Source organism: Ambystoma mexicanum, chromosome 7q (genome assembly GCF_040938575.1).
Source record: "Ambystoma mexicanum isolate Mex_15411 chromosome 7q, UKY_AmexF1_1, whole genome shotgun sequence".
NCBI lineage: Eukaryota > Metazoa > Chordata > Amphibia > Caudata > Ambystomatidae > Ambystoma > Ambystoma mexicanum.
In genome coordinates, this window is record NC_090941.1 from 644,858,862 (window position 1) to 644,883,667 (window position 24,806).

The 24,806-nt window shown below is 41.3% G+C and overlaps 1 protein-coding gene across 2 annotated transcripts in view; it reads right to left on the bottom strand.

Annotated features, from left to right (window-relative positions):
• The window catches only part of LOC138528519 (cilia- and flagella-associated protein 337-like), an 875,503-nt gene that overhangs the window by 657,340 nt on the left and 193,357 nt on the right, over nt 1-24,806 (bottom strand). For both annotated transcript variants that reach the window (XM_069640251.1, XM_069640252.1), the window contains 2 exons: nt 8,481-8,526; nt 3,698-3,744 (listed from right to left, as the gene is read on the bottom strand). In XM_069640251.1, the coding sequence (XP_069496352.1) occupies nt 3,698-3,744; nt 8,481-8,526 (93 nt within the window). The remainder of the gene's footprint in view (nt 1-3,697; nt 3,745-8,480; nt 8,527-24,806) is intronic.

The following is a 24,806-nucleotide window of genomic DNA, read 5'->3' on the forward strand; positions in this document are numbered from 1 at the left end:
GCATCTGTGAAACTTCTTAAGGCTACCAGATTTTCAGTAGAGTTTCTACCTTTGATATGAGATAATGCAACCAAAGAATGGGGAAGCATCTACCTAAAGTCTAGATCGTTATGATCAAGTTCACATGTTTCATTGATTTACCCCTCATATATCACCGTAAAACAAATCTAACTAGTAATTTTCAAAATAAATAATAGACAATATTGTGCAACACAAATAACAGTTTACAAAAAGCAAATAAAGAAATAGAAACTCCATGCATAATGCTAAAGAAAAATAGTACTCTTACATTGTGAACTATTGTTTTTTATTGCTCTTCTGCTAAAAGATCACTGTTCCATTACACCTTTATTTATTGCATGCAAATATTTGGATTCCTTCATTGCATACAAATTCCACAATATCGCACAAAACATTCAGCTTAACCAAATACACAAAATAAATAGTTACCTTTTGCACTATTCTAATCAGTGACAACCTCCAAAGGCCACAGCAAAGTGTTGAAGTACCCCAAGAGTTAAATTCCTTGATGGGCTACTGAGAGCACAACTCATAATGGCCTTTACTGTTCTCTCTTTCACAAAGTTTATAGATTTACCTTCATCTAGTCGCTGTCTGGGTTAAGCCAAAGACACCAGCCACCACCTGTTGCTTTAAGAAACGTTCACTTAACAGCCCTTTATAGTTAATTGCTTTTTGCCCTAAGATATAGTTCCCCCAGAGCTGAAGAAGTTCTCCTTAAGAGAACAGGATCATATACACTCAAACGTTCTGAATATAGAATCATATAGCAAATCGCCCCATTCCAGGATAATTGGTAGAAAACGTGGTGGCTGTTAAGGTGGAACAACATCATCTTCTTGACCAATTTCAAGAAGTCTTTCTTCAAGAACAACAGATGGGGACAATGCTGGTTTCCATTCTAGATGATATCAAGCAATCAGTGGAAGTTGCCAGTATAAGGGATCTGATTCTCCTTCATCTACTAGCTGCTTTTCCAAATGCTATCCATAACATACTCCTAGTTCACCATGCACAGCAGGGTGCTGAAGGAATAGTCCTTAAATGCTGACCACCCCCCCCCTCTGCGCCTTGATGTGGGCGTGAGTCTCAGGGTCTCCCCTGGGTCTCGCTGTGTGTTAGCCCCTTCATGCACTCATGTGTATTGTTAGGGAGAATTCTCTGTTTAGGCTGAATTTCCTAACCTAGTGAGTCCCCCAGCAGCTTTGCTGGATTTTTGGGGTTTATTTATTTCTCCTGCCAAGAGTGAGAATCTTTTACCCTCACTCTTGGACATGATTTGAGTGTGTTTCTTTGAATCTAGATGTGTTTAATGGGCTATGGGGTCTTTTACTCCATAGGGCTTCATGTGTTTTTGTGATGTGTGTTACACAGCACCCTCCGTGCAGTAACACAGGGGTGTCATAGTGACCCCCAGTATAGACTCCATACCCTGTGACTGACTACTGTCTCCCAGGGCATGTAAAGTCACCATTGACTTTACTAGTCTTAAATTCTGAACAGAACCAGTACAAACCATCATATTGTGGATGTACTGGCTGGGACAAATCGATTGCCCCGGGGTCTATTAGTCGAGGGGGCACGTCTCCGTTCCCCCTGATCGAGTTTTGGCTGGTGGCAGTGGATACTACTTTTTGTATTCAACCGCGAATATTTTCCTATGGGATTTCCCATTGTTTTAGGCTACTATCTTTATTTAATTATTTATGGTAGCCTCGAACATACCGCCGGTTTATTTAATTAATATTAATTCTCCGGTTGGTATTTTTTGCCAAAACTTGATTCTTAAATGGCGTTTAGTTCTCTTCTGTGACTCCAACCCAAGTCGAGCCCTTTGTTCCACTTTTTGGCGAGCTTCTCCACAGAAGCCCTCCAAAGTGGTGCCACTCTGTCTGGGGTACTTAGGAAGAGTGGAGGGGAATTTAGGCACCCTGGACTGAGGTGCCTATGCAACTCAAGTCGCACTCCATCCTGATTGGCCCAAGTGGTGAGCCGGCCGGCTCACCACTTAGCATGTTTGAGTGACAGCTAGGCTGAGTGAATGGGTGTTTGCTGCATAAAAGCAGGGCTTTGGGGACTGGAACTTCAGAAGTCGCCACAGGACCTAAGAATCCGACGAGGGAGAAGCTGAGCCGACCTGCCACGACACCACCACCGGTGGAGCCCTGCTGGACTGCCTCACCACTTTTCCCAACGACAGAGGAGATCTCCCGCCGGAGAGTCTTCTTCCTTTGACTGGTGGGGATAATCAGTTTCACCATCTTTTCGCCTTGCCGACGTATCTCGTGGCCGCCTTGCCTGTGCCAAGCACCCCAGCAACCGGGATACCACGTTTTACCACGACCGCGAAACAAAGGTACCACCTTTAACCGGAAAAGTCCGCGGCTGGTTTCTGCCCTGGTAGTGCAACGACCTTCATCTTTCCTCCAAGTCGAGATCTTCTCTTCCCCTGGATGACGATGCAACTTGCACCCACTATCAGGAACAACTGCCACCGCTGGAGGATCCTTCCCACTTAAGGTACCGTGTCCCGCCTGGCTTCCCTTGCTATGGACTGTACGGGGTAGATTTAGCCCTCGGCTTTCGAACCTGGGTTAGACTGGGACACCCTGACTAAACTTTCCTAAAGCCTCTCTAAACTCTTTTTGAACCCTCTGCAAGACTTTCTAAGCCTAGTGTAAATGTGTGATCTTGGGCGCATTTGTGCTCTGCTCTCTCTAAGAGTGGGCCCAGCCTTTGGACTTTGGCTCACCAGTGACTTTTGCTCCTCTACCTTGCTTATAGCGTTCCTGAATCTTAGAGTGGTGTACCTTTCCATATTCTGTCTTTTTTCCTCCCTTTCTCACAAACTTATTGGAGTGCCATCTAGTTAAGCGCTCACCTCTGTATGAAAATAAGTGGTGTTTTACTGTGATTTATCTGATAAGGAAAAAAGGGGTGTATATATTACAATAGTAACTGTGTTTAGAATATTTTACAATAAGAGTGCTGGAGTGTTTCAAACTGTGTGTTTTTAAATAAATAATTATATACTTTGATACCAAAGCTCTGGTCAGTGTTTGCTTGTATTATTGTATCTGAGTGCCTATTGTGTATGCTTTGCATACTGCCTAACTCTTCTTGAGGGAAGTCTGACTGCTCAGCCACACCTACCAGGTAAATCTGGGTGGTGCGGACTGCTACCAAGTGGGTTTACTTCCAACACCTGTAGTCTTAAATCTTTTGCAGTGGTCCCTAAGGGAACTGCACAGGTTTCTGCCTAACATGTATCGCTGGGGCTGACAGACCGATTTAGAAAGACCGCTCGGGCGGTATTTCTAAATCGGTCATGTTTTTTTGGATTTTAAAAAAATCATTTTTTCACTTAATACCGCCGAATGACATTTAGCTGAATATATTTTTGTTGATGTTACCACTTTTTTATCGCAAAAAGGGAGGCGAGACCGCCCACACTCTCCCCTTCAGCCCTCCCCTATCTTCTATATAACTTACTCAAACTTACCATCTATTTGTTGCAAAACAAAAAGTGGTAAAACATAGAGCACAAAAAAATAAGCAAAATGTCATTCGACAAAAGTGGGTAATAGCAAAATAAATTATCATTAGAGTCTCGGAGATGATGATTTTGCATGTACAAAAAAATAAAAGCACGGTGTTGTAGATTGCTGATACCTACCTGAGAAGTTCGCCCACAGATGTCAAAAAGAGAATGCTCACACATCCCTGTCAAGAAAGTGAAAACAGACAAATAAACATATAGCAATGGGGAGTTGCACCATTATGTACATATATTTCTTCATCCCTAAACATAAAAGAAAATGAACAATCTTACGCAAGCACATTATTTGATATTACAAAATCCTACCATCTGGCATTTGTGAAAGGAGGGGAACGTGGCATCATGCCTAGGTTGCCATGCACAAGACACACTTTTCCACATCGGTATGGGAAGAAATGCCGGCAACCTTTTGCAGGAATTCCCTGAAATTCCCCGTATATGTGGAAAATTCAATGGCAAGATACAGGGGTAGAATATGTGGGATGCTACAATAAACAAATAAACAAGTGCTGCCAAGCACAGAACCACCATAACCAGGCATGCTCACAAGAGCCTATCAGCATTCCCAGCACTGTGTTGATTCTGAAGACGATGACACATGGGAAGAGCATTTTTAAATGAATGTCAGGCATTTGAGCTGATTGCGCCTTTTTAAACGATAAACATGCTAATATGATATTTTTATATGCCCAATTCATAAAATGTTAGAGTAATTGTTACACACTTGAGTGGTAAACTTGCACTTGCACTTGCACCATGCCCTTTAATATCTATATTCAGCCGCTGATTCGCCTCATCCGTTCCTACGGTTTCCGTTGTTATTCTTATGCCGATGACACTCAGATTCTGGTCCTTTTGTACCGGCATCCGGGTACAGTGTCCCTCGAATTTCGGGACTGTCTGTCGGCAGTAGGAAATTGGATGAGTAAGAATTGGCTGAAACTGAATGGGGACAGGAACGAAATCTGTTTCTGCTGAATGGTCGGGTTTCTTCTGGCTTTCTACTTTCGGTGATTGTCCTACTCCGGTGAAGGTGGTTAAGAATCTATAGGTCCTGTTATCTTCTGATCTATCAATGTCACCGAAGGTGAGCCCGGTCTCTAAGACTGGTCATTTCTATCTTAGGGTTCTGCGCCGTGTCTTGCCTTTTCTGCCTTAACATTTGCAATCTTTAGTGGTGTCCTGCCTGATTACTAGTCGGCTTGACTATTGTAATGCACTGTATCTGGGCTGGAGCACCGCCTGCAGTTGCTGCAGAACTTGGCGGCCAGAGTGGCTACTGCATCTCCCTATGGAGCTCACATAAACCCGGTACTCCGGTCACTCCACTGGCTTGCAGTATCACAGAGGATTCAATTCAAGGCTTTGTGTTAAGTAAATCATGCCTTTTTGAAACAGGGACCTGAATATTTGCAGGACACGTTTCTTCCTTATGTCCCTGGCAGATCACTGCGCTGAGAAGCTGCCAATTTACTGGCTGTCCCAAAGATGCGCCGGGTTCGTGTAGGAGGGCGGGCCTTTTCATATGCTGCCAGTAGACTCTGGAATGGACTGCCCTCTGGCCTTAGAGCCATGGCAAATCATCTCCAATTCAGGAATGCCCTGAAAACGTTGCTATTCTAGGGTCACCATAGCGGGCTGTATCATCCCCAGTCCTCGCGCCAAGATGCCTTGGGGTGATAGTGCGCGTTACAAATTGCCCTAAAATAACATAACACGGCACAGGAGACCCTAGGCCATTTAACACAGGGCATCATTTCACCTTTAAATCCGTCCATGGAATTAGTATATACATGCACCAAAGGAGGACCTCCAGCACAATTGAGGTTATATTCAAAATATGAAGGAGCCTGGGGCGTAACGTGACTTAGATGCACAAAAGCGATGAGTAAGGCTTTTACGCCTTTCATTCATGTCATGCCCCTTTTTCATAAATTTGTATGGTGGAGAGGAGGGGTGAGTCATAATTTAAGATCTCGCCACCCCCTCCCTCTCTCGCCGTACAAACACTACAGCATTTGCGCACGCATGGATTTTCCTGCTGGCGCGAATGCTGTGGATTCCTAGGTAGCCCATCGGCTTTCTGCACCAACAAAAAGCAGGTGGACTCCCTAGGAATCCATTGTAAACGCAACCTACCATGTGTACATGGCAGGCAGCGTTTACTTCATTTGCACAGCAGAGATTTTACCCTCCCCTTTTGCACTACGCCGTGCAAGTGAGGAAAATGAGGAAACTTTGGTTGCTGGTACTCATGTATGTTAAAATGTAAAAGCACTGGGCTCCCGCCACCGAAGTACGCAAGACTCGAAAATCAGCGCCATAATCTTTTAATCACGCAGAATATTTTCCATTTTAATAAAAATCATGTAATCCTCGCACATCACACAATCAACGCAATGGCTCAAGCTTGTGTACCTCTTCCTGCCATAATATAGTACAAGGGACACAGCCTTGCATTTCCATAAAGTCTCCATGCTCAGGAAACCCTGTCTAAAGCCCCAAGCCAGTGAAAATGTATCCTGGCTAAAAGCCCTGTCTTTTCATGGAACCAGCAAATATACACAGTTATTGAGTTCTACTTTGCAGGTGGGCCGGCAGGAGGGCAGGTCTTTTATGAGTATTTCCATGCTCCTCAACAACCTATCGAAAGAGCGAAAGGCCATTTACTTCTGCAATAAAAACTGGGTGTCTAGGATAACCACACACAGGAGCTAAAGCCAACCCTGACTTGCGAGAGAGTGAGGAAAGAGCACTTAGACTTGTATGAATCCATCTACCAGCGTCTTTACCACATGAATATGGGAGGATCAATGCTGGCAGATTAACGCACCTCATTACGAGTATTACAGTGCAGTAAAATAGTGGCATTAACGGATTTACTGCTATTTTTACACCAGCGCTGTATGAAAACGTTAGCGTTTTTCTGTGAAAAATGCATGAATTAACACTGGAGTAATTCCTCCAAACACAGACTCCACAATGGGGAATACCTCCATCTTGTAAACTTGTAAACTGGTAATGCTTCCAGCTTCCTCCAGGTCTGAGGTGGTAATCTGGCAGCAACAGTATTCCAGTTTGGCAGATTTACCACTGGCAAATTCACCAAATGTGTAATGAGGGCCAACGTGTTATACAGGGACAACACTGGCATGGCGTGTTTGAGACTGCCAGAATCGTTTTTTCTGCCAGCAATGTAGACCCCAGCATGAGAATGTATTTCACATGGACAATGATGGCAGACATCTATGGTGATTATCTGGAGGTGGTGCAGATGGTTCTACATTACTCCCATGTCAGTGGTTCCCCAGTAAAACAGATGGTCATAGTGGTGAGGTATTGTTTCACTGGTATGGCACTTCCATAGCCAGATGGTTCTACATTACTCCCATGTCAGTGGTTCCCCAGTAAAACAGATGGTCATAGTGGTGAGGTATTGTTTCACTGGTATGGCACTTCCATAGCATTGCTGATAGTGGCCTCACAGTTTCAAGGGGAAAAAAGAACATCGCCATGATAATGTGGTTTCCTTGGGCAACACTGCCATTGCTTTGTTGAAATGGCATCACCCTTTTCTAGAGGCATTCTAGAAGGCAGCACAATAATCTGCTTGCCTAGGACAGCAATTACATGGCATTGCTGATACCAGAAACACAATGTCCAGGCGGCAGGGTAGAGAGGGGGGAGGAGGGGAGTGTTGATAGTCCGCCTAATAATATGTTTATTGATCAACCCTGGCATCTTATATTCAGAATGGCAAACATGTTTTTTGGGACAAGGTAGATGTCAGCATTTTCCCTTGTTTTACTGCCGCAACATAGCCATGGCATTTTCTAAATGTACATACCATTTTCTTTTTAGGCGAATGTAGCTCTGTCTACATTGCCACCAGAAAACTCTGATGCTAGTTTAAAAACAACATTCCAGGATGTCTCCAGTACACGAGATTGTATTGAAGGCTTTATAATATGCTGTACTGGAGCAATACTGTCAATTTCTTGGAGTAATGTAGACATCAGCTTAATAACATATCTCGTCGCAGCAACACTGGCGTGCATGGCACTTTTGAACTGTCAAGATGATGGAGAATAAGTGTTTAACTGTGCCAATTTGATTCTAGCTTAGCAAATTAAAAAGGTGCAAAGGGTTGTTAAACTGTAATGCTGTCACATTGAGATGAACCTTGGCATAGTCATTAACCTGGCATGTGGTGGCAACACACTTGGATCTAATTCAAAACTCTTTGCACCCTCCAGGTTGTATTTAGCCTTGCCTGCTATTGCCACTGCTTACATCAATTTGGGAATTACATTCATGTGCCACCCCTCTAAACGTTCGCCAGCTGTCCTTGGTGAACTCTCAATCACTTAACCCATTCAGGGCTAACAACCCATTATGTGTCCTTAGAGCCTATTTGTATGTCTGAAAAAAAGATCTCGTTTTTCCTATGGACACATGCGTACCTTATAATTGCCATTGGGGATCATTAAAACCCTAACACTCTGTGACCCTATGGGTACCAGTGTTCAAAAGGTTACGCATTCTGACATTTTCCCGAATTCGCCAATTCTTTATTTATGAAAGTATTTTAAACACTGTTAAGAAGGCAATGGCCCAATACATTCCACTAAATGCCCAATCAAAGTAGGAGGGCATTTACACAATAATCTACAAATCAGAGGCATGTGTGGTGGTCATCTCTATTCAACTTCACAGCATACACAATTGGTTTTTGTTTAGCCTTTTGACTAAGTTAGTCAAGCATTTCTGCTTTTAAAACTCTACCATTTTGAACCTCATTACACTTTGCGAACTTTCCTCTGGTAGCCAATAATTCTGTATCTAATTGTGAAGAGCTTTTTAATGAATACCACAAGTATACATTTTTTTGAATATTTACCTGATCGTCACCATAAAGAATAATGCACTCGTCCAGATCAGTAGAACTAAAAGAAATAAAAAATAAATGCATTTTTCTTTCATAATATAATGTATGCCCATCATTATTTTGATTTAGTGGGGGGTCTACACACTAGCAGATATGCATGTTTTTCAAAGACAGAAAAGAGATAACACAAAACTTTCTGTTGAAGAATAATTATTCCTGCAATTCACGCCCAATTTCAGAAAGAGAGCTGTTATGTCAATTCAAGGTATTGCTAAAATTGACTAGTTCCCTCTTCCTGTCCATCAGCATTGGCCACTAGCCGAAGGCATGCTGAGTCAGCTAAAAACCTTTCACTTAAGACATCAACCCTTTGCGGTTGATAATTCTGTGCTTTGCCAAGGACATGAGATCTTAGATGCAGGTTTGACCAAGCCATGTTGATGCAATCAGGATAATCTGAAAAGGGCTCTGTGGGCTGAACATGTCAATAACAGGTGGTATCGCTGGGAAGGGAGAACATTTTACAGGATTGACTCTAAGCATTTCGGATGAAAGGAGATTCCTAGTAAATTGTAGTCCCTGTCTACCCAAGATGCCTACTGGGAGCATTTCAAGTTGTGTTGGTTTCAAAAACGCCAACCTGTGGGTCACACCATGTGGGCTGAAGATCCAATTCAGCATTCCCTTTATGCGTGAAGGACTCTGCTGTGTAAGTGTGACTCTGTGTTCCTTAGTCCACAATCCCAGGAAATTGTGTTTGGCCAGCAGAGTTGGGCATAGTGGGGTCCTCCAGGTACAGCAATGCAGTGCTGTTGTCAATATATGTCAGCGACAACCTGCTGCTGGGTGATATGGGGAAATGCCCTCATGCCCAGAAACAAACCTTCACCTCAATATATAGCTATTGGAGCAGACTATCCTCTGTTGAGAATACGTTTTATTTCTGCAATATGCCTGCAGTGACAACCTCACCTGAATTCTACAGTCCTCTTTGATTTTTCTGTATTTTAAAGAGAAAACACAAAAAAGACCACTTTCTTTAGGCCGATTTTGTGTGCCCTTCAAACTGCTGAAAAATTACATTCTGAATCCCCCGCTCTCCCTGTGCCCTCTGGAAGGCAATCACACCCACACCATCTTCCAAGCTGGTGGGATTGCTAGGAAATTGGGGGATTTTTCCACAAACCTCTACTTAAATGCCCCACTGCCCCTTCCCAGCCCAACACATTCCCTCTCCTCTCCCACACAGTCACGCAAACTCACATTTACCTGCTCTCACTCTTCCCCACTCACTCAGAACACACACACAAATTACAACCCAAAAAACACTTAACTTGGTTCCTCGACTTCCGTCGCCTGGCCACGCCGGTCAGCTACTGCGTGCACTCGTGTGCGGCAGAGGCATGACTGTTTGATTTAGAAAGCCCGCTCAGAGCAGTTTCCGAAAGTGTCTTTCTAAATCAGTCTTTTTTAATTTTTGAGATTTTTTGAATTTTTAAAAAAAAATGTTCATTGGTTTAATCAATTAAAACCTTTTAAATTAACATCAGTTTATCCAAAAACCTCTTCCTTACACTTTTTAACATCGCAATAGAAACATCACGCAATTGCTATCAGTCTTAATCATTCATCTCCTAATACCATAAGAATAATTATACAACGCTTCTTATGTTAAGGACTTCACATTTCTTCTCTTCATTAGTCCTTGCCTTCCAACACATCCACAGATTTCATCACCGCTAATACCAAACTCGTCTTTTCTCACAATAGGACCTATTCCCACCAGATTTCAGCCGACAGTGATGCAGTTTGTCCAGCTTGACCCACCAGGTATCTAGATCTTACTACAACTAAGGCTTTGCATGAGGTTACGAGATGGAAGAGTGTTTCCACATTCTCCACCACCCCACAGTATCTACAGTGTGCGTTTGCCAGCGCAATTTGTTTCTTCGCCAGTTGGATTCCAATGGTGGGCAAAATATTCAATCGGAATGAATCCATAATTTGGTATTCTCGTTTTCCTTCGATATTCTACTCACTGTGGGTTTTTCTCGTTGTTTTCCAGGTAAACATTGAATTTTATTTTGGTTTCTTGGAATGCAACTGTTTAAAACAAAGATGGTAATCAAATGTTTCTCAGCTGGGAAACATATAAGTCGAGAAACAAGATTGTCAATTCACGTGTATTTTTCAAGGAATGTTTTAAGAACAAAGTTTCGGAGTATCGGACCTATGTTGATCAAAAACAACTCCTATTTCTTAGGGTTCGGAGATCTATATCTTGTTGTAGACTCCGTTCCTTAAATTTAGTACATGATCCCTCCTGATATTTATTAGGAATGGGATCAGGTTGTGGCCTGGCTCGTGAATCTCACTAATTCGTATTTGCACAGTCAGGGCACACAAACAGCCGACCGGTTTCAGTGCTGAACAAGTTAGTAGAACCAATTTCTTCAGGGCTAGCGACGACCAACACTGATTACTGTGTGGTCTGATTACTTCTAAGGGTAGAGATGAATCTGTATGTTTCAATAGGAGGCCACCCTGTATGGTGAGAGAGCGGGACATGGGGTAATGGTGAGAAGACAAAAGCAAGCTTCAGTTAGAGATATGTACATTTTTCCCTTCAAAAAATGGAAAACCATGAATGGTTCTAAGTCTTACCCATTAAGAGGTGAATATTCCCATGAAGTATGGTCCTGAATTGACACATGCATGGTTATTGCAGGCTGTTATTTCATGTTGTGTACATTAGTGTGCATTCCTTGGGAACCTACAGAGAAGCATAATGTCTAAAAGTTCCCGTGGAGAATTTGCCGGGAATGGAAACACATGCCCTCTGACATGTGACATCACTTAAAAACAATTAAACGCTAGCTAACTAATTAGACAAGGTTCGGGCCGACGGGAAACGGAAAACGGGAATACCAAATTATGGATTCATTCTGAAACAGAAGTAATATCTAAATAGAAGTTACTCGAATCAAATTGTGTTACGATGATTATGAAGGGAAGATTTGAGCATTACAGCCCTTAACCTGGTTCCAATTCTGTGGATACCCAAAATATTCAATCTACATCTAAGCAACATATCTCTATAATGTGTTGATGAGAAGTTCTAGAGGTAGGTTGGCAGATTATTCAGGTCCTTTCGCTCCGTAATTAAAATTGGTCTCAGTTTGTCAATGACCCTGCCCTCTATAGTTTTTTTTTTTTTATTTGCATTTGGTTCAAAATACATAACAATTCATGTAGAACCTTTACAAAATTTAAAATCTTACAGATAATCATTTAATCAATCATTGCAACTACAAAAATAGCTCTAATTCATTCTCAATGTGCTTACAAAAACTTGCCAATTCATATATTAAGGGTTTGTGTAATCCCTGCATCATTCTGGACCACAAAACTTCAAGGCAGTCCTCAAATTCAATTTTCACGAATTTCCTCAATTTAAGTGTCCTCATGTTCTTAAAATGCGGACAATACAATATAAGGTGTTTCAACGTTTCATAAGATTCATTGCATTCAGCAAATCGACATCCCACACAATTATTTGATTTATTCATTTCCCAGTTCTTAGTTCTTTCTCTTGTATGGTATAGGTTCAGTCTGAAGCGAATATATACCTTTCGGATATTTTCACAAGGGAATAACAAGACATGATCATAACGTGGAATGCGATGTTTAACAATAGACTGTATTCTTTATATAGCCCATAGGTCTTAATTAAATCAATTGTTATACACCAATCCATTTCAAAGAGTTTTTTCTTAGCAAAACCAGGACAATATTGTATATCCTCAACAGTTATATTTACATTGTCCAAGATTTGTTGCATTTTCAATTGATAGTTAAAAAAAGATTTTGGAGTTTGAGAACCCAACATTTCGTTCAAGTCCATATACAATGAATTTGTTGGAGGATAATGAATCTTAACGTAATTGGACAGCTGTCTCCATTTCCAACGAGATGTTAGTGAAACCAGCCCCAATTCCTGTCGAATAATGGCATTTGGAATCGACATTGGGAGAAACATTGCAGATTTCAAAAGAGAGCCATGTAAGCTATCAAGCGTGCTTGTCATGTCACATAGACAAATATCTAATGTATACAATATGACACTTACAATTTTTAATGTCATAAAATCTATTAGCGGGATTAAAGAGAATTTGCAATATTGGCTATAGATCCTTTTCATTTGAGATAGTAGTGGTCGAGTTTTGTTTCTAATGATAGTTGACCAAGAGTTAATGGAGTTAAGGGCTGATATATAATACCCTAGATAGATAGCATTATTCACACGACAAATTTGTGTATTCAATATTTGCCATCTAAGATTTGCTCTTTTTGATTTAACTCCAAAGGCCATAATGGCAGTTTTCGCTGGGTTGGGTGTCAAGTTATGGGCTTTTGCAAAAGTCTCAAATAATGAGAGTTTAGTTTGAAGCCCTACCGGGGTAGGGTCAAACAAGATGATATCGTCAGCAAATGCAATCCATTTCAAGTGAATACTCCCCACCTTGACAGAAAACAAATTCCCTTTTTCCCAGTTCTCACCCAGATCAGATAGGTATACGTTAAATAAGGTAGCCGCCAGATTACAACCCTGTTTCAAACCAATTGTTGTGCATATGGGGGCAGTGGTTCCACCTTCTGGCGAGATTCTTATTCTATACGATGTATTTGTGTGCAACTTAATGATCCAATACATCAACACAGTTGGAATCCCTATCTTCATCATTTTCTTCCACAATAAATTGCGGACAACCGTGTCGAAAGCTGAACTCATATCGATCATTGCTATATAAACAGGATTAGAATTCTTTTCTTTTGCTCCAGCAATAACATGCGACATGATAAAAGCGTTTAGGGTTGTACTCATGCTCTTCCTAAATCCAGTTTGGTATTTCGAGTACATGTCACTGGCCCCAATAACTTTCTCCAATTCGTTTTAGAGAAGAATTGAAAAAAATCTTAGCCTCAGTATCAATTAATGATATTGGACGATAATTTTCTGGGCGAGATGGATCACCCTTTTTAAATATGGGTTCTATATTAGCGGTTAGCCATGAGGGTGGAACCTCCCCGGACCTAATGATAGAGTCAAACTTATAGTTTATGATGCCAGCCCACAACACGGGATCCGCTTTATAAAGACATGGGGGAAGGCCATCAGGTCCTGCAGCTTTTGAGTATGTCAACCTGGAAATTGCCCGAATAATGTCAATGCAGTCCCACTTCAGCCTTGGGATATTAGAATATTCAAGAGAAACATCTGGGACAAAACGAAATTTGCAAGGCAGTTGGTATTTAACCTTTATAAATGTTTGACATGTCTGCTCAGGAATACAGTTTAACGAGTACAATGCCACACATTTATTATCAGCTTTCAAGGTGCGCCAGATTACTCTTGTGTCATGAGCCAAAATGGCACGAATTAATGTGCAATTCGCGTCGTTGTATCTTGAAATACGAGCAGATCTCGAATTGTGTTTATATGCTGATAAAATTCTATTCCTCCTTGCCTTGCTATCTTCGATGCCCAAGTTGCTTTTCTTTAAATATCTCAGCGCCCTATTTTTCTCCCTTTTTAATAGTTTACATCTGTGATCATATAAATGTGTATGTTGCACATTACTTTGTATTTTGCCAAACCGCTCAAGTGCTGTGGCAACTATATCAGAATAATGCGTACACAATGTGTTTTCATAATTTCTCCCTGCTCGTCTTATCCTCTCAATCTCTGAGGAAATTTGTTGCAGGTCCCTCGATTCCATCTGATGGAGTGCAGAGGACGATCAGTTTCAACCACTGTCAAGGTTATATTTGGCATAAGCGAATGACATTTCAGTTGAAAAAAGGTAGAAAGTTGTGCATGATCTCCTATCTCAATCTGTCCTATTACTAGCGGTGCCATATGCATGATAAGATTATGCGATACAAATATATAATCTATCATTGAATGCATCGTTCCTCTTGCCCATGTATTTCCAAGATTCATGTCATTTCTGACCATTAAATCCATATCCCACTCTGTGAGGAGTTCTCTAAATTTAACTCCTCTACTATGAGAAAGAGTGGACGATTTGAGTTTATGGGTTTCAGTCAAATCTCTACAGTCACAATTAAAGTCACCGCCTATAATGATTTCACAAATCTGGTATCTGCCAGATATATATAATAAGCATGCATCTAATTCGTCCAACATCTCGTCAACTGACAATGCGGCTGGATTCCAGTATAGGGAAATTATCATGAGTGAGGAATATCTAAATGAGGGTATTGTAAGATGGATCCCCAATATACTGGCAGATTCCCAAACTAATTCCGCTTGAGCCTGCAAGGATATCTTAACTCCAACCAACAGACCCCCAGATGGACGCCCTAGCAGAGATCTCCTTGCAGGTGAAGTAAAAGTTAAGTACCCAGGAATCACGAATGGCTCAGTTTTCATTGTTTCTTGTACCATTATTATTGTTGGTTGGTCTAACTAGGTTATAGCAGAGTGCCACTTCATTAAGTTTACATGTCCGCAAGAATTCCAAGATATAATTTGCATACTCATATCATTGTATGGCTATTTAGCAGGCATAGGTAATTTTGGACATAGGATTGCCGAAAGCATAGGTTCCAACCATGGTAGCCCTTTTGTATTGGCTACAAATTTCAATATTTCCAACATTCCTCCATCCAGCCCTGCTTCGGATTGCGTACAAGGCCTACCTGCTTCTTCGATCTTTTCAATGCCCTTGCCCGGTGTTTCTAGAAATATTAAAGCCTCCGACTCACAATCAAAAGTAAACAGCGTCAAACCCTCTTTTTTTATTTCCTCATGATTAAACCAGATACATTTCATTATAGCCTCAGAGGTAAAATAACAAATAGCCCTGTGATTGTTTACACTTGCCAAAGAAACCCTTGTAATATCTTCAGATTTGATTATTCTCAATTGAGGTATTTTTGAGAATACGGAGAATGTATAGGATCGATTAATGCGATTATCCGCCAATATCCTTTCATCCCCCTCAAATCCAATAATGTACTGTGTTTCCAATTCACTTTGTTGTGGCCTAGTGGGAGGTGTGTTTTTTCCTGTATTTGTTAATGTTACAGCTAATGGGGATGCCCTAGTAACCACACGGGGATTTGACTCAAGTGAAAATGTACTCTTGCTATTGGATAAATCATATTCCTTATATGAGTTATTCATGTTAATTTGATTCTCAGATAAGGACCTTCTTAATGGAGGTCCATGGATAGATATATGGCTCGGGGCAAAAAGGGTACCCATATGATTTGCATTATTTACTTCATTTATTGATAAATTCCCAGGCTGGGTCCTCAGAAGTGCCTCAACCATTTCCGCTTTTTTGCCTTGGCCATTTACCATCACTACATTTTTCTTTTTGTCCAATAAACAATTTTCAAGCCTTATTGGATCATCACATATTACATTCATTTTATTACTATTTCTATTTCCTACTTCTAATTGTATTTCATTACTCAGTGTGCATACATTATTTACATGTGTTCGATTATTTGGCACATTAATACATATCTCACTATAGGATTTCCTCATAGGTGTTTTTAGGGAGACGCTGATTCCTCCGTCCTGATGTTTTATTTGACTTTTTGACGTACAGCATCTGCCTACTATAGGGAAATATTTACTTAAGGTGGCTTTTGCCGAGTTTTGAATAATGAGATCTGTGTTAGACTTTTCATTTTCCTTTTCCTGGGTTAAGTGGTCTTTTGGAATAATCGTGGCTATGTTTTGATGTGACACAGTTTTGGAAGTTATGGTTTTCTGAGAATTTAATCTTGCCAATTGTGTGATACTAGTTTTTATCGTTCCCGTATTGGTGTACACGTCTTCCTTCAATATCGAAGAGGTACCAAGGCCTCCACCTCTTTTTTCCACTCTTACTTCAATTGCAGGTGTGAGGGCATCCTGACTCTCTTTGGACAATTGATCCAAGTCAATGTGCTCCTCATCTGCAATTTCTAGGATAGAAGTTGATTTTATGACCTTCGCCTCCCTCCTTCTTTTCGCAAGTCTTTTCACAGCACGCATATGCATCCTTTTAGCCCGGCGAGACATAAAGGCTGTGCTTTATTAAATAGTTGTGAAACTATTGTATCGTTTAATGCGATTATCAATGCTTTAATCTCTCTCAGATCATTCTCACAATTGCACTTCAGCGGCTCAGATGATACCCCATGTGATTGTCTAGAATTGTCACATTCTAGATGAACAGGTAGCGAACATTGCGTACTTTTCTCATGGCTCTCATTTGTAGCCTCTCTTGATCTTTGGCCACCTATTTCATATTGCAAAGATCTCAGAGTATCAATTGCGGTTATGAAGCCCTCAATTTTATCCATCTTGGAACAGAGATAATGCATAATTGCCTTTAATTCCTTTAATTCCAAGTGGGTAAGTTCATGGCCCTTGTCGAGAAGATCTAGTATTTTTGTAATCACTGGAAGGGGGCTAGGAGATTGATGTTCAACGCTACCCCTATCAGATATGTTCCCCTCAGGATCATCATTTATGAACCTTCTTTGATCTTTAATTTGCTCAGGAGAGTACAATAAAGCATGCGAAATCCCTTCAGAACCTCCTTCGCCTATTGTTTCATTGTGAGATTTCATGATGTCCTCTCTGCAAGTTGTTTTTAAAATCTCCCTGTTAGATGATCTATGAACAAGTGGGGTCATCATATTAATGGATTGATTGACCTGTTCATCTAATTCAGCCATTTTCCTCATAGTTATCCTAAACGGGTCTTCGTTAAAATTGCAAGGTAGCAGTGGGGTTATGCAACGCCCCAAACTCATCCTGGCATCATCATTTACTTCCTCTTTTATGGAATTGTACAAAGTGGCAGTTGGGTCGGCATGAATCTGAGCCAAATAGGTAGCTTGTGTTGGAATATCGCTACGATTCAAATTATCATCGTTAGCTACCTCAGCTTAAGTGTTATTATCAAATGGCTCATTATCGAGAATACTCCTTTTGTGACCTAAGGAGTCATTATTAGTTTCAATACAAGCTTTCAATATTGCCTCAGTGCACCGCCCGCGACGCAATCCATTAGCTATAGTTAAAGTGCAAGATATAGCTCTTGTGCAATGTATTAATAAAGAGACAGAGTTCTCAACCTGCTAGATAAATGTCAGGATAAAACAATGGTGGATAAAGACTAATCTAGCTTTACACCCATAATCTGATAAAATACGAATTAACATGTTATAAGGTGACAAGCACCTAGCACTTTATAATAAAATATCAGCAATTTATTGGAATAGAGCTTCGCCCTCACTCACCAGCGCATATAATATAATCATAGAATCTTCATGTTCTAGCAATATATAATTAGGTTCACTACTTTCAGCACGAACCTGAGCGTTAACACTGTTAATAATAGAGATCCTCAGGGATCAAAGTGACTAATCACTGCAGTCTCCCTTCTGAATGCGCCGCCAAACAGCCGCACAACAGCCAGTGGGCTTTACGCCGCAAGGGTGGGTTGAGCATAGTTTTCAACACGCTACCAGTCACGTGATCACACACGTGGTCCGACTGACTCCGCCTCCTCCAGGAAGCGGTATGGGACAGGCAAGAGCAGCGCTCGCAGTGCCTGGATGATGGCAGCTAAAAACAAGGTCAGTCAAAGTAGTTCACTGCTCACACGCTCTTTGAATCCGAAATAAAGCGCCGCAAGGGTGGGTTGAGCGCAGTTTACAACACTCTACCAGTCACGTGATCACACACGTGGTCCGACTGACTCCGCCTCCTCCAGGAAGCGCTATGGGACAGGCAAGAGCAGCGCTCGCAGTGCCTGGATGATGGCAGCTAAAAACAAGGTCAGCCAAAGTAGTTCACTGCTCACACGCTCTTTGAATCCGAAATAAAGCGCTGCAAGGGTGGGTTGAGCGCAGTTTACAACACGCTACCAGTCACGTGATTACACACGTGGTCCGACTGACTCCGCCTCCTCCAGGAAGCGGTATGGGACAGGCAAGAGCAGCGCTCGCAGTGCCTGGATGATGGCAGCTAAATACAAGGTCAGTCAAAGTAGTTCACTGCTCACACGCTCTTTGAATCCGAAATAAAGCGCCGCTCAGGTGGCTCGAGCGCAGTTTTCAACACGCTACCAGTCACGTGATCACACACGTGGTCCGACTGACTCCGCCTCCTCCAGGAAGCGGTATGGGACAGGCAAGAGCAGCGCTCGCAGTGCCTGGATGATGGCAGCTAACAACAAGGTCAGTCAAAGTAGTTCACTGCTGACACGCTCTTTGAATCCGAAATAGTTCTCTATCCAATCAAATCTTTGGAGCTTTTTTTCTCACTTTTATGGAGTTGGAGTTCCTACAATTCAATATTCATACTTTCCAAGAGGGCCTCCACCTTATATCTCCACTGCATCAGGCCCTTTTCCTGTTCGTATTCTTGCATTTGCCGGATCGAGAAGGGGGACAAAGTCTCTGCCAGCATACACATTCTATATAGTAAAAAAAACCACAAAAGATTCCAGGACTCAGCGCCAATAGTAAGGGTTGTTTATTAGCATAAGCCCTCTACTTGATAACGCGTTTCGGCTCCCACGAGCCTTTGTCAAATCAGGGCTATGTCAGTTCAAACAAACATATTAATATATTGAAGTATTACCATTCATACCACAATTCAAAAAATTCAAAATTACATATAACATATCAAATTAGTAATTTACAAACATGTCTGCCATTGGTTCAGACAGAGAAACAAGGGTTGGTGAAGGGGAGGATTGATTGGGTTCAGAAAACATCACAGTGAACACAAAGATGTAAAAACAATCATAAATGGAGAGAGAAGATCGAAAAGTACCCATTAGTACAATTGAAGGATTAAGGAGAATCCTGATTTAGAAAACTAAAACATAAGATACACATTAGACAATCTGCTTACCCAACGTAATTCTGAAAATATCCGTAGGACTGTTGTCCGATATACAGTAATAGGGACAAATCCCAAAGACAGAAACTCTAGAATTGAAGAGTTAAAAATAACCCCAAATTAGTCTAATAATATAATCATCAAACGGTCACCCATAGTGAAAATAAGGCAACCTATATCAAATGTGGAGTGGATACCCATACAGGTTCTGGTCCCCATACCTTTATTACTGTGGGGTAGCTGCTAATATTATACTTTCATAGCCAAATGCTTTTAATAATTCTGACAAAAGAATTAAACATACAAGTGAGAAGTGACTGTCATCCATATAATCTAGTGTCCATTTTGTTTAGGTTAGCGCGGCATTCAAGCCCCAATTATTATACTTGTAGGCACTCGAATTAGAGGTCCAATGGCCATTATGTTACATCTTGCACGGCAGTCCTGACAGCAAAGGTTACAAATGTAACCACTCGCACCAGCGTATGTGCGAAGTGAGGTGAGAGCATTTGCTTTCAACGATTGTGTGCGGGCTGAGATGAAAGCATTTCTATACTCCGAGTAAGTACAGATTATCTACTTACTCTATTACTCCGGTTTCACTCGCGTCGGCTGCTCAAATTGCGAAGGCAGCCGGCGCCATTTCGAATATCCTTAAAGAGGCATTAGGAAACCATGGTAACGCGTCACATTGTTGCCATGGGAGCCTCTCTAGTACCTGCTCACCATAGCTAAAGCGTTCAGCGGCCACTAATGCCGCCATGCTGGATTGGTAAAATCTGAGAACAAAAAGGCATGCACTCGCGCGTTACACAGTGCTTCCCAAACTCCATTATTACAAAAATTGTTGTAATGGGCAGCTACCACGGCCCCCATCAAAATACATAATCAAATGCGACTGAGCCTAATTTAGCGGCTAAAATCTCCCAGCATAACTCTAAAAATAAAAAGTATAATGCAATTCGGGTAAGCCTAATTACTGGCTAAAGTCTCCCAACATATCACTTGCTTCTATGCGAATTGTGCTCCATATGCAAAAGGCAATATAATGTATAAAGTCCCAAGGTGTTATAACACAAAGTCACTAGACGAACATTTATTATTTAGAAATTATTATGTGTGCTAAACCCCACATAACCTAATATTGGGCTATACTATAGCCCCTACCCTGCATTTTAGTCGCCAGTTCCCATAAGTTACCCATTCCTCCACTAGCAATACAAGGGAATGCTTATCTTTACGCAAAATGTAAGTGCATAATATCGGTAAATTAGCTATAACAGATAGAGACATTTAACCCACCACTTGTACAGTAACAAAAATAATATGAACACTCTACAGAAATGACGCCATCTCCTTGTCATTGTTAAGGCCGGTAACGGTGGAATTAAAAAAGCAAATAGTCCGTGCTTCTGACTGCCTCAAAGCCTTGAGTCTATCTCCTCCTCGTTTGCTCAGTGTAACTTGCTTGAGGCCTATAAATCTAATATCCGCCTTATTTTGCATTTGATGACAGCTTTGCCAATGTTCTGCTAAGGCCAAAGAAATGTCTTGACTGCCAATTTTCGCCAGATGCTCACGAATGTGTATTCTTAGTTCTCTTTTGGTGCTGCCAATGTAAATCCTATTACAAACACAAACAATACAATAAACAACAAATTTAGTTTTACAGTTAATCCCCTGGCGGATGGACCATTTCTTGCCATGACCATCCGTAAATTCCGTCGTTTGTTGATGGGCATATCTACATTGAGTACACATGCCACACTTCCTGAAACCACTGAAGTTGCTGGATAACCAGGTTGTTTCATTCATTTGCTCAATGTCTGGTAATAGTGATGGACTGAGCATGGTTTTGAGTGTCCCAGCTCTCTTAAAGATAATGCGAGGTCTCTCCTCTATAACTTTAGTGATGTGATCATCAAGTTTCACCAGATACCAATGTTTCTCTAATATTCGTTGAATCTGCTGATGATCCCTGCAGTATTGCGTTATAAAGCAGGGTCCAGTTGGTCCATCTTTGTTTCTGTCAGCTTTCGGTTGAAGAGTATCTTGCTGTTGCATATGTATGGTTCTCTTATAAGCAGCTTTAACACATTTGTCCGAGTAACCCCTGTTTTTAAAACGGTCTCGTAATAACGAACATTCTTCTTTGAACTGCTTATCCTGTTGACAATTGCGTCTGGCTCTAATATACTCTCCTAATGGTATATTCTGAATCGCAGGGTGATGATGACAACTACTTGCATGAAGTGTAGAATTAACCTCTGTCTGTTTCCTGAAAGTCTTAGTGTAGAGCTGGGTACCTTCTATTTCTATTGTCAAGTCCAAAAAGTTGATACTACTCTTATTGCATTCACCTACAAACTGTATGTCATAACAATTTTGGTTCAATGAATGAACGAAATCTTGAAATTCCTCTGTGTTCCCATCAATGATGCAAAAAACATCATCAATATATCGAGTCCATATTTTAATCCTGTTATGGAAGAAAGGTGATGTGTATACTACTTTGTCCTCTAGCATACCCATCACAAGGTTGGCTAGGGCTGGAGCATATTTAGTGCCCATAGCCACTCCTTTAGTCTGTCGGTATATGTTATTGTCAAAAGTGAAAAAGTTGAGATCCAAGGTCAGTTGCAACATTTCTTTCAGCATTTGAATTTGATTGTAATAAGAGGCGGAATCATTCCTGTAGGTGTAATCAATAGAGGCGGTTGCCCATTTATGGTGAATGGACGTATAGAGGGCCTTAACATCCAAAGTGGCAAGGTAATAGGTATTGAGCCATTCAAAGTTCTGTAACTTACGTATGAGACTTGTTGAGTCTTGTAAATACGATTTAAGCAAGGCTGCTCTTGGCTTAAGGATAGCATCTAAATATTCCGAGACATTTTCAGTTATCCACCCAATCCCACTCATGATTGGGCGTCCTTCCGGTATGGTATCAAATTCCTTATGTATTTTAGGAAGGAAATACATTGTTGGAGTCACTGGTTCTTTCACTGTTAGGAATGTCCTTTCCTCATCCGTAATGAGTCCTTTCCTATGCCAATTCAAGATGTTTTCTTCAAGTAATTCAACAGCTTCTTTCTTAAAGTTGTCAGGTCTTCTTAGGTAACACCCGGGGGTTGATAGGTGATTGTTGGCCATCTTTAGGTAATCCTCCCTGTTCATAATAACAATGTTCCCCCCTTTGTCAGCCTCCTTAATGACAATCTGTGTGTCTGATTTCAATCTTTTGAGTGCTGTTCGTTCTCCCTGTGTTAAATTGACACGGTTGCCCCTAAACTCTTGCCAATATTTTTTCTTCCTTTTTTCGTGCATCCATTTCACATAAATCCTGCAATACTGCTTTGTAAAAGGTGTCTATTAGGTAGTCCACCGGTAATTGAGGCACAAATTTGGAAGTTGTTTTCAACTCTTTACTAGTCAAGGTACTAGATCTCACCCTTAGTTCATCCAGAAGATTGAATGTAGCAAATTGCTCTTGTTCTACTAAAGATCTGACCAAAAAGGTGTCTTCAATATCTTGAATCGAATAATCACTAGTTGGAATTACTGGGTCCTTTCTTACAAAGCTGCCAGGTGCCTTAGTAGCAAAAAACGTTTTAAGTTTCAACTTACGTACAAATTTAAACAAGTCTATATGTACATCTACTTTGCTTGAGTCACATGTAGGTGCAAATGATAAGCCCTTGTTAAGGAGACATCTTTCATCCGCAGTTAATTCTCTGCTTGATAGATTGAGCACCAAATCCTCCATTACTTGCTGCTGCTCGCCTCCTTGGAGCTGGCCCTCGTTAGCCTTTTGTCCATATGGACAGCGTCTGGATTCGCAATGCTTCTTGCCCCCCCTCCTTCCTCTCCTTCTAGAACCGGATTCTGATTGTTGGTAGTCACTGGTAGTTGAAAACGGACAGTCTTCTTGGGAAGATTACGATTGCCTTTCTTGAACCTTCTAATCTGGTTCACATTCAATATAGTGCTATTGTTTTCCACCATACTACGGAGGCCAATGATTGTAGACTCAGCCCGTATCTTATGGCAGACATAGATAGAGAATTTGATAGCTTCAGGATCCTGCGCCAAAAATAACCCTCCAATAATCCCTATACTTTCCATGATAGATTTAGCATTGCCTCTGCTCCATAGGTGAAAATCAGAGTCACTTTCTGATGATAAAATGCAATGAGAGGGATCAGGGAATAGCTGCTGTATCATTTATGCATTACAGCACCCTGTTTTGTCAGCTTTTTCACCTTCTCCCTCAATGACATGTACTGCCCTTTGTGGTCTATATTTTTATTAATCACTACGCCTAGATAAGTCATGGCATTAACGACCTCCAGCTCCTGATACTCCACTTTCCATACAAATGTAACCTTTTGTTTTCTATGCACCGTCGCTTTGATTTCCTAACATTGATCCTCATACCATTATCTTTCAGGTATTTGTTAAAAGTCACAATCCTTCTTTGAAGACAAGTGGGGGTTTGGTCTAAAATGACCAGGTCATCGGCGTATAGTATCCATGGAACCTCGATCCTTTTTATGATGGGTGGAAATGCACGGACGACTTTTTGCGATTCGTCCAGGTCCGACATGTATAGGCTAAAAAGCAGGGGTGCCAAGGTGCATCCCTGCTTTAGTCCACAGAATGTCTCAATTTTCCCCGAAAATGGCCCTACTCCGAGAGTCTTACTTGAATCGAAGTATTTGTGTATATGGCCTGGCCTCTATCAGACACCTTGGGCAATTCGATTTAGCCAATTTTGACCATAGGCGTTCTCCATTTACCCCATCAAAGGCCTGTTCCAGGGCCATGAAGGCCATATACATACAAGATGTGAAGCCAGTACCCTCTGCTTCAGGGTGTCCATAATAAGTACATTCAGTGGGGTACCTACTCCCTTGACAAACCCTGTCTGTCTGGGGTCGAGTCTACCGCCTTTATTGTCCATGCATTCAAATATCGCAGGAGAACAGATGCAAATAATTTTCCCAAGGAATCAGAAGGGCAATCGGACGGTAATTTTTCAGATTGCCCCGGTCACCCTTCTTAAAGTTAGGGACTACAATGGCTTTACACCACGTTGTTGGTACTTGCTTGATCCGCATAATTTGTCTAAACTTAGAGTTCACTAGTCCCGCCCACATCACCACATTCTCCTCCAGGACATGGTTAGAGAGACCATGGAGCCCCCTGCCCTAGAAGAGCTGACTTTACCAATCATAAGCCTGGCTTCTTCCTCATCAAATTCAAAGTGTCTGCTCTTTACGCCCCTCTCGTATCCTGGATAATTTGTATCCTGGCTACCAGAAAACAATGAGGAGTAGTGCGAGATCCATTTTTCTTCAGTAACCTGGCCCATCATGTGTTCCCATATATTT